Source organism: Stegastes partitus, unplaced genomic scaffold, assembly GCF_000690725.1.
Source record: "Stegastes partitus isolate 25-593 unplaced genomic scaffold, Stegastes_partitus-1.0.2 Scaffold92, whole genome shotgun sequence".
Lineage (NCBI taxonomy): Eukaryota > Metazoa > Chordata > Actinopteri > Pomacentridae > Stegastes > Stegastes partitus.
This window is the reverse complement of record NW_007577823.1, coordinates 126,877-137,712: the sequence shown is the minus strand read 5'-3', so window position 1 is coordinate 137,712 and position 10,836 is coordinate 126,877. Positions and strand designations below refer to the sequence as shown.

The window sequence follows — 10,836 nt, the reverse complement described above, 5'->3', positions numbered from 1 at the left end:
CTATTTTCAACATATTAATTATCACTTGAAAAAACATGAAACTGTAGAATGTGCTTTTAAGGGGTGTGATTTCAAGATAAACATATACAGGACTTACGCAACACACAGAAGTCGTAAACACAAATGCTATTCATGTGAAGATTTCAAAGCTAATGTGAGAGCAAAACATCCAGTTGTTAGTGAAAATGAAAACGAAAATAACTTTCCACTGTTGGCAGTACATGCTCATGTGGATATAGATAATGCCTTAGAGTTGGGCTGTGAGAGGGATATTTCAAGTGAAATAGAGAAAAATATTGGTTCTCTCGTTAAAATTGGAAAGCATTTATAATGTCTCTGGCAAATGTGTTGATGACTTGGTGGAACAGCTTAAATTTTTCTGCAACTCAGTATATTCCAAAGTGAGTTAGTGACATTTTCACGTAAAATAATAATAATAATAATAATAATTTGATGAAGTGTCTTTGAATTGGTACACAAACTGTGTAACACTAATCCTTTCAGTACTGTCTTTAGTCCTGATGGTCCCTTCAAAATTTAAGAGAGGGATATATTTCAAGGAGAACTTAAATGTCATTGAGCCAGTACAGTATATTTTGGATCCAGTGGAGAATTGCAGTTTTCAATATGTGCCTGTTCTTCAGTCCTTACAGCAATTGATGAATAGTGAGGACATTGTAAACAATATATTGACTAAACAGTCTAACAATTCACAGTTGGCATGCTTCCGTGATGGTAAATATTTCAAACTAAATAAGCTGCATACTAATGAAGAGTTCAGTATTTCACTTATACTCTACGTAGATGATTTTGAAATCTGCAATCCTCTTGGAACGTCTCAAAAAAAACACAAAGTAACAGCAGTGTACTGGGTGCTTGCCGATGTACCACCTGAACTGAGATCACAGGTAACATCAATTTGTTTGGCTCCCCTTTGTAAAACAAATAATGTAAAAACATTTGGCTATGAAGCTGTTCTCGAGCCTCCTCTGAAAGATCTGTCAACATTGGAGAAGGAAGGAATTTTTGTGCCTCAGCTTGGTACAAATGTGAGAGGTACTGTTTTTTGTGTGTCCACAGACAATCTTGGTGCTCATTCTTTGAGTGAACTTGTAGAAAGCTTTTCTGGACATTATATCTGTAGGTTTTGTGTTGGGGACCATTCTGACTATCAGCAAAAGGAAGTGTGTTCTGGAGCTTTTCCACCAAGAACAAAAGAAAACTATGATTTACATGTTCAGTCTGTAAGGACAAATCCTGCTCTAGTACACTGTTGTGGAGTGAAAAAAGGGTGTCCCTTAACTGAGAAATTAAGTTATTTACATGTTGTAACCGGGTACCCACCAGATGTCCTCCACGATCTCTTTGAGGGCATAATTCCACTGGAATTGGCATTATGTTTTAATGTTTTCATCCGCAAGCAGTATTTTACCTTGACTGAACTTAACACATCCATAACTCAGTTTGCGTACAGATGGACTGATAAAACTTATCAGCCCCAACCTATTCCAACAAAGTTTGCCTCTCGCAAAAGTGTTGGTGGGAATGCACATGAAAACTGGACATTATTAAGATTGTTACCATTCATTATTGGTGCAAAGGTACCACTGAATGATCCAGAATGGCAAGTTCTCATGAATTTAAAAGATATTACTGAGCTTGGAGTGTCCCCTATTCATACTGAGGAAAGCATTTGCTACCTAGACACACTGATATCATAACATCCTCACAGGCTGTTGGAAATTTTTCCAGAACAAAAATTAACTCCAAAGCACCATTTCTTGGAGCATTATCCTGCTATGATAAAATGCTTTGGTCCTTTGGTTTGTGTCTGGACTATGCGCTTTGAGGCAAAAGACACTTTCTTTAAGCAAGTTGTCAGATACACAAAAAGCTTCAGGAATGTATTGATGTCACTTGCTTCAAAGCACCAAATGATGATGGCATTCTATTCACAAGCAAATGCATCAAAACCTGCGACATGTGTAACTAAAATATCATGTCTTCCATTCTAACTCCTTGATGTGGAAATGCAGCAGTCTTTCAACAAAGTTTATCCTACACAAACCTCTGTGAACTAGACTGATACCGTGATGTGACACCATGGAAGTAAATATGCTGCTGGGATGGTTTTCCCTTATGGGTTAACTTGTGGTCTACCTAATTTTGTTGAGATTTCAAAGATTGTTATTGTTGACAGCCATCTCAGTCTCATTGTGAAATTACTTAACAGCCAGTATGATGAACATTACCGGGCTTTGCGTTGGATCACACAGGGAAATTGACCCTGCGACAGCATAGTGAACTTGCAGACACATATCCCTTGACACCACACTTTGTGGGAGACAAACGTATGGTGACACTGAAACGTCACATTTCTTACCAGTTTTAAGTGAAAAGACTCAATCTCTTCTTCATTTGCCTTTATTAAGGTTGATGATGTTTGTATTTCCAGATGGATTCGGTTGCCTTGAAAGTCATTATAGAACACCAGAGTGAGAAACTGGCATTGTCTTCAGGCATACCCAGCTCTGTGGAGCAGTTACATGAGATTTTGAAAGACACATTTGGACTCATTGAGGATTTTACACTGCATTACTTGAATGAGGACTTTGGTGATTTCTTCACTCTTCATTCTACCAGCCAGACAAGGGGACAATCAAAGTTGTGATAATTCCATCTGTAGTGGTTACATTGACTTCTCAGACTAAAGACCAGGTAGATGTTAGCACTCTGAATGACAGTTCAAGCTCTGTTATTGATACAGGGGCAGATAGCCACACGGATGTCACATCAGTGTCTTCTCGAGACACAAGTATACTGTCCCCTGTAGGAAGCCCTCAGAGGACACCATGGCCACATGAAATTGTCATTCCAGTTTTCTCTGTGGCAACAGAGGCCATACTGAGGAATGCCAATGAAGAGTTTCTCAGAGATGGAACTGTATTGACCAATACTCAGATAAGGTCTGAAATCATGGAAAAATTGGCAGACTACCTATACAGCTACACTGCCTACCCCACAGGGCTTCAGATCGGTAAGGTGGCAGAGGCTTTAGTCAAAAAGCATCCATGTCTGACAGAACCAGGCAGTCGTAATGGTTGGATTGGGTGGATGTATAGTCTTAAATACAAGATGGGAAATTACAGGTCTAAGCTCCAAAGTCTTGGGTTTCCTGAGGTTGCCTGCAACTCTCTTAAGAACAAGCGCCCTGAAGACAGGGCACCTGCAAAGAACATTTAAAAAGCACAGAAAGGAGAGGCGGTGTTTCTTCCACACTTTCCAGTAGGAGACAGCAAGGAACAGCAAGAGCTGGACCGACAGCAACTCATTGCTGAATTGAAGAAGAAAGACAGCACAGCAATCAAGACCTTAATGTGCAAAACTTTTGCACATAGAAGACATGATGTCATTGGCCTACAGATGAGCATCAAAGATGTCAAGGACAGATGGCCTGCCTTGTTTGATGTCTCACAAGTGAGTATATGGATTTTTTTTGTAGTAGAGTGGTAAACACAGATATAGAAAATCTACATGTATCATAGTTTATATTCTGTTTAAAGCTACTGTATATGGACTTTGCTTGTTTGAAATGACAATAGATTAAATCGCTATTTTTCTGTCTCTTCTCATCTCCCGCTTTCTTTCAGGTCAGCGCAGTTTCAGAGGATCACCACACTGAGTCTTGAGCCAAAATTCATGTCAGTGTTGGACTTCTATTCCCCCAAGCTGCTATCCATGTTCCAAGCAAAGAAGGGTGCTGCAGGAGAGCGACATCGAGCACAAATGAGTGTGCTGCTTCAGGTACTAAACTATTCCTGATTCTGTGCATTGTTGTGTAAATGATATATTATTCGAAATATATATAATCATTTAAGTTTAAAGAATAAGAATAATTAATCTTGAGGGTTTATTCATTATATGCTACCCATTATAATGTTGATTCTTAAAGATTTGTGTGCTTGTAAGTGATGTTGTTCTGCAGGACAGGGTTCCAGTCCTTGGGAGGAAGCAGATGAGTGTGTGACTGCCAATAACCTAATAATTGATAACCAGGATGAGCTGTGGATGTGGGGAAGACAGGCTGTAAAGATAAAGGGGCGTACATTCCAGCGAAGAAACAAAGGATCAAAGGAATAAAGGAACAAACAAATAAATGGACAGATCAGAGGAAGATGTGAAACAGCTTGTGTGACATATTGTGTAACTTGTTATGTGACTGAATAGTACAAGACAAGGGTATGAGGAAAAGGTCTTAGTCTCACTCTGTCTGATGCTAGGGAGAGTTTGACCCGGAGCTCTGTAATGCAATATTCAGTGTGTGATTAAATTGATTAATTGAGGCCGCGCTGAATTTGTTTCGTCTTTACAAACGAACACACGGAGAAAAGAGAATCCAACAGCATCTCTGCTATACCTAATTTCTATAGATTATAGATTAATTCATCCTAAACGGACTCTCCCTCCTGTTTATTCCTTACTTACAAATTTCTCGTTATTCTTCCTCGTGTGCTCTAGTTGTTGGATTTTCTGACTTTATTTTAATGGCTCTGTGCTAGTGATAGCCAGGGCCAGCGGCATGATGTTTTTGGGTTGTCTGTCTGTCCGTCCAGGCGATATCTCAAAAAAGCTTTGATTGTCTTCTAACTGCTTAAATGTCCATTGATGCAAGGATGAACTGATTAGATTCTGGAGGACAGAGGCCTCTGGGACCTCTCTAACCTGAAATTCCAACTTTATCTTTTGATGCCACCTCATCACACATCTAAAAATAAATTAGTACATTTACCTTAGAAACAGAATTAGAGTTTTGGTTCCATTTACTTGCAGTTCAGAGAGATTGTTTAGATGTTGCAGCTGAATGGCTGAATAAAATCAGTACATCATTTTAATGTTGTGGGTATTCGGTATTTATTCATTTATCTGCATTAGCTTCGTCCTATTCTTCTGCATGACACACCAGTTTTTCTATGCCTCGTTTTTATTCTTATCTACTTGTCTCCACAAATGCCAGCATTCTATAAGGCTGATGTTCCATTTTTCTAATGTCAGTTCCATTGAAGTTGGTAGAGTAAAGCAAAATTAAACTTGAATGTGTGGAGTAATGTTAGATGTATAAAGACTTTCTGTTTTGCAGGCTGGAATCCCCATTCAGCAAACACGAGAGGTCATCATCCGATGTCTCACTGATCATCTGGGAGAAGATGCAAGTGATAAAGGACTTCGGGGTAATTACATCAAATATAGTCGCAACAAAATGTATGAATCCTTTGTAATTGCATGGTTTTCCGAAACAATTTGTTTTAAAATGTAAATCAAATAAGATGTATAGACAATTTAGTAACACAAATAATAATAATCTTTTGTGTCTTTATTGAATCATCCATTAAATATTTATAATATTGGTGGAAAAAGTAAGTTAAACTGAGGAAATTGCCTGACCTACACCTTAAATGTTTCAGTGTTGTACTTTTCAGTATGAACAATACAATGCTTTGTGTGGTATTAAAGTAGACTGTGTTTGTTCATTATGAAACTTAGCTAAAGATCTGTATTCAAAAACCTTGGTGATCTTAGCAGAGCTTGCTGCTATCTACTGGGACTAACCTATGCCTTGGATCTGAGCTACCCCAAGAAGCTCAGATGTAGTTTCGAGGTATTTCAGAAATTACTGATGGGGCTTGATTCAGCAAATCTCTCAACTAAAGTTCAGAGACTAAAAAAACTACCTGCATACTTAGATTGCTGTACACTGACTACTGTTAAGCAATATGTCCTGATACCATGTGACTTTTTCATTTGCAAGATAAATCAGGAAAAATATTTTATTCTGGACTGTTGAGATATTACTTGCAGTTCAACCATATGCAGAGTTCAGTTCTGCCTGTTGGGCTCACATTTCATTGGCAAGAAAAAACTGGTTGAAAGTTAAGCTATATGAAACGCTGGGCAGTTTTACAATTTTATAGTCCAAGATTTTCTTCATACTTTTTACACCACAAAGCTTTTATTGATACTTTTTGTTGACTTTGACTTGAGTGCAAAATTTTGCTATTGTTCCAATTGTTCTTTATGATTTTACTATATGTGTTATTGACAAAATTTCACTTTGGACGGTTATTGTTTAATGATGTGTTACTTAAAGAACCAATATGTATGTATGTATGTATATGTAATCTCCCCCTTGTGGCATTTAAAATGGGTACTGCAATCCAATGTTTGCTTTTTAGGTCAGGTAGAATCAGTTATAACTCAACTAGTCCGCTGCCAGCTTCCATAACTCAAATCAAGCAACCTGGTCGATGTGGAAATGTGCTACATATTGCCTTAACAATGCTTACCTGTTCCTTACCTGCTCTGGTCAAAATTAAAATGGACCATTATGGACCAGAATGGAAATTTAGAAGAGGACATACTGGTGACTGCATTGTTACCAGATAAGTCAGCATCTCAACATAGCTTGTTTCCTTAATCTCTGATGATATATTAAGGTCATTTTATGATTCAGTACAGTAGATATTACATATTGGTCCTACAACTTTAAAGTGTTTTAAGTGCTTTTTACTGTTACTGGTACAGTTCAGCCAATTCTGCCTGTTGATCTCATATTGTCATTGGCAAGAAAAAAACTGTCCTCATAAGAAAATTCACAGTCCTCGACCTTGTTTTGCTTTTTGACCTTGCCTCTTGCCTGACAATTTTGGATACCTTTGCCTGTTGGTCACGACCCTGATTCTGTTTTTGGATTTTGCCTTTGCCTGCTGTTTTTCGGATACCTTTGCCTGAGTGACTGTCTACCTGTGTACCGAACCCTGCTTGCCATTAAACCTGCCTTTTTGCGTGAACCGTTCTGAGTCCAGCATTTGTGTCCACCTGTCTGTCAAGTGAGTTCATGACACTTGATGCATTTAACTAACATGCAGAGTTAGTTTTTATAGTATTGGCATTGTAAAAACCAGGTTAAATTTTGGTTTAATAAATGCTTGCTTAAAATGGTGTTATGTGTAATTTTTTTTTCATTTAAAATTGATTCCATTAAAGCATTCCTGGAGTAAAAGGTAAAATACAATTTTAAAATTAAGTAAGTACAACCTAATTATTTTGATAATTAATCATCACAACATTTGTAAAACTAACACATATGTTTGCTTAAATAGCAGTCTAATTTTCAGTTACATCTACTTTGCATTTGGAATTTTACATACTTAGATTTTTTGGTGGTTTTGACTTGTGAGGCACAATTGCATTGACTCAGAATTTTTGTTATGTCTACTCAATTGTTACATGTCATGGTACTAAATGTAGTTATTTGGACATACTTAATATTTTTTGTTAGATGTACCGAGATCATCAAGTATATTTAAATGATTTCTCAGCTTTTTAATTTACTCAATATTTGTAACTATAAAAATGTTTCCCCAAAAAAATTGAGTAGCGCACATTAATAGTGTTTAGAGTGTAAAGCTCAAAAAAATTACTTTTTGGAAATGCTAAAACATCTATGCCTCTGATCAGGCCAGCTGACAGCCTTCCCTGGGCCAAGATGATATTAGATATTTCGTTGTCACCACCTTTTTAAAAATATTTTTAAGCAAATCTCTAAGGCCTCTATTTTCTTCCTCTCTTTTTCTCTTCTTTTTCCTTTTCTGAGCACCAGACTTCTGCTGAGCGGACATTTTGGTGCCGAAGGGCAAAATCCGAACTTCCAATAAAAGGACATCAAATTTTGATCAGAGGCCAAACCATTTTATGTTGGAGGTGGGGGTGGAGGGCAATTCCAAAGATATAAGACAGTTCAGACGAAAACAAATTAAAACTTCTCACTCAAATATTGAACTGTTTCTTTCCATTAATAGCCCTTCTTTGGAGAAAAAAAATCCATAATTCAATGAGGGTCCAGTTCTTTCTCTGGTTTGAGTTACCTCCCTTTGTGAAATTGAAAACTCAGAGTTTCCCTCATTTCAGGGTTGACAGACTCAGAGTGTTCACTAAACCTGCTTTGTGAAATGGACCCCTGGTCCTTCCAGACAGACAACGGTGGTATGATTTTGATTAATTTTTGAGTTTAAACACGTTCAAATATCTTAAATGGCAAATGCTGTGCTGCTATGCAAATACTGAAAATGTAGGTAAATGGGCTTACACATTCAAATTCATAAATACTAGTATATTTCATTAATTCCTCAGGTTCTTGTAGTCCTCAGGTCCTGAGACACAGATGAGATTTATTTAAAGTGAAAGATTGTGGCCGTGGATGCCGCAAATACTTGAACATGCTTGAGATGTGCCTCGACTGCTAAATGAACACCTATCTGTGATGTCCATCGGCTAATAGAGTCCTCATCTCACATTAAAAGCCATGAATAATCGTAAATATTGACTAAATGACTTGTAAAATCTGGAGAGTCTTCTGTTAGTTGAACTAAAGGTCAAAGCTCCCATTTCCACGGAACCATTCGGGATGATTAAATAATCCATGAAACTAGAAGAAGTTTCTAGTTAATCGTACAGAAAATAAACACATCTTCAGTGCCTTGCTGAACAGCATCTTTGTGTTAATGTTGTGGTTTCATGTTGCATTTTTTGAGATATACTACATACAAAAGACAAACATTAATAGGAAAAGCGTCTCTTTCATGGAAATTACCCGTTACTCTATGACTGAAAACGACATGTTGGCCGGTCTTAATTTTAAAGTCTTTACCCCTGAGGAGTCCATGGTGCTATTTAATCACACTGTGTATTAGGTAAAGATGACCCAGATAATGATGTCAGCAGCATACAATATAGCAGAGGTAAGCAGAATTCAATAGACATGTTCTTGTTGCTGTACTCATTTTGTTTCTTCACTTTTTTATTTTTGTTGTCGTTGCTCTACTTGTTTTTTGTTCTGTTTGTGACCCTGCTCCTGTTTCTATTTTTTGCCGTTTTTCTGCTTGTCATAGTTGATTGTTTTGTTCTTCTGTTTTCTCAGAATATTACGCTTTCACTCACTTCGGAGGCCAGGATTGGGGTGTAGAACTTCTCATTATCCTTTACCGCTGTGGATCAAAATTCCCTGAGCCCATGGAACTCCCCCACCATCTCCCACCTTCAACAAAATGCCTCATGGACCTGGTTAATCAGCAGGGTACACTCCACACTCGCCGCTCCATCTAGGACTAAGGCTGCCAGTTTTGCCTGATCCTTGAGGTACGGCTGCTGGTGCAACTTATAGTCCCGCTTCTTCTGAGGGAGCCATCTCTCCCATCCCTTCATAGCTCTGGTCTGTTCATGTTCCTGCCTTTCCCTAATGGGAGATTCACCCATTACCAGTCTCCTAATGAGTTCTAAAGACTCAATCAGTCCAGGATTTTGATCCCTGACCAGTTCCGCCGTGGCCCTCATCTCATTCTCACCGTCTTGTATCTCCACCCTTTCCAATGCACCACTCAGCCGAAGATGGCTTAAGTTTGGGGGAGGTTGTGGAACAGTCGGGGCCTCTGGGGTGGTGGAAGCATCTCTAAATCATCATCTGGGCCATGGCATGCTTAAGCAGCTAGCAGTAGCCTCTGTTTACTCCTTACCTGTTCTGCTGTTTTCTCAGTCTTAAGCTCCTGAGCTATGAGTGTATTAATTCTGGACTTGCCTTCCTGCTTCAGTGTCAGCCTAACAACTATGGCCACTTCTTCTGCACTCAACAGCTTGGTACCCTTACTCTCATTAGTTATTGCCCCTCTCCTCTCAATCCTTTCCCTGTTCAGCTCCACTGGATGGTTGTATCGCTTGTGCTGAGTCAGGCCAGTACCAGTCCAAAAGCCTTGAACTCAGTTGAACTCAAACTCGCAGTTGAACTCAAAGTTGTTGACCCGTTCAGGATCGGGCAGGAGAACCTCCATACTTAATGGGTCCAGGTCTCTACTTGTTTCACCTGGGTCCTGGAGATCCTGTACCAGAGGCGTTGTATCGCTCTCCTCAGTTATGCCCTCATTACCATCAACTGTGTCAGTGGCCCCCGCTTCAGCTTCAACAGGTTGTGGTGACAGCACAACCTCCTCATTCTCTACCCTGATTGCCAAATTGGAGAAGGTCACTGATTCGATCATCACTTGAGGATCCTCAGTCCTTGGTGTGCTCCCCAGGTATTATAAACACCAATCATAGACTGAGGTCTGCGTATTTACTGCACAGGTCCTTATGTTCAACATTGGTCACTGTGGGGGGGCTGTCATGGTCCCCACACTTGTCATTCATGGGACCACGCCTTGCGCACCAGTGGGCTTGTCCCATCGCCCACTGGGGACATTGCTTTGCCAGTACATCTTGGATCCAATCCCAAACCAAAGAGTGAGGAAGCTTTGCATCTCCAACATGGACCCCTCTCGTAGCCCCGTTGGCACCCATTTTGATGAGCCATATATTATATATATATTGTTTTTCATTGCCATAATGTTTGTGATCCAGTTACATGCACCAGTTGATCAGGCTGATGCCCAGTTGGAAGTCCTCATACTCAATCTGAGATGCCATGGAGAAGAGGCAGGCAGAAATCACAGGGACGAACAATCTTGCATTGGAAATATACCCAGGATATCTCACATCGGAGAGCCTTGGCTGCACAGCCTTAAGAAGTGGAGTCATAATTACTCCTGCCATTTACCTTTGACTTTGACTTTGAAAATCTTTAATGTCCCTGGAGGGCAATTTGGTTTGCAGCAAAAGTTAGAATCACACAGTAAAATCTCACATGGCACACATGATAATACAAATTATACAAACATACATACATACATGGTCATCATAAATTACAATACAGTATATTATCCCCAACACGTTCACCTACAGCATATTAAGAAA

The 10,836-nt window shown here is 39.1% G+C and overlaps 1 protein-coding gene across 1 annotated transcript in view; it reads right to left on the bottom strand.

Annotated features, from left to right (window-relative positions):
* Nucleotides 1-9,806: 9,806 nt before the first annotated feature.
* Nucleotides 9,807-10,836, bottom strand: part of LOC103354017 (uncharacterized) — a 17,155-nt gene continuing 16,125 nt past the window's right edge. The window contains exons 4-5 of the mRNA XM_008277237.1: nt 10,448-10,497; nt 9,807-10,047 (exon numbers count right to left, since the gene is read on the bottom strand). Of these exons, the coding sequence (XP_008275459.1) occupies nt 9,807-10,047; nt 10,448-10,497 (291 nt within the window). The remainder of the gene's footprint in view (nt 10,048-10,447; nt 10,498-10,836) is intronic.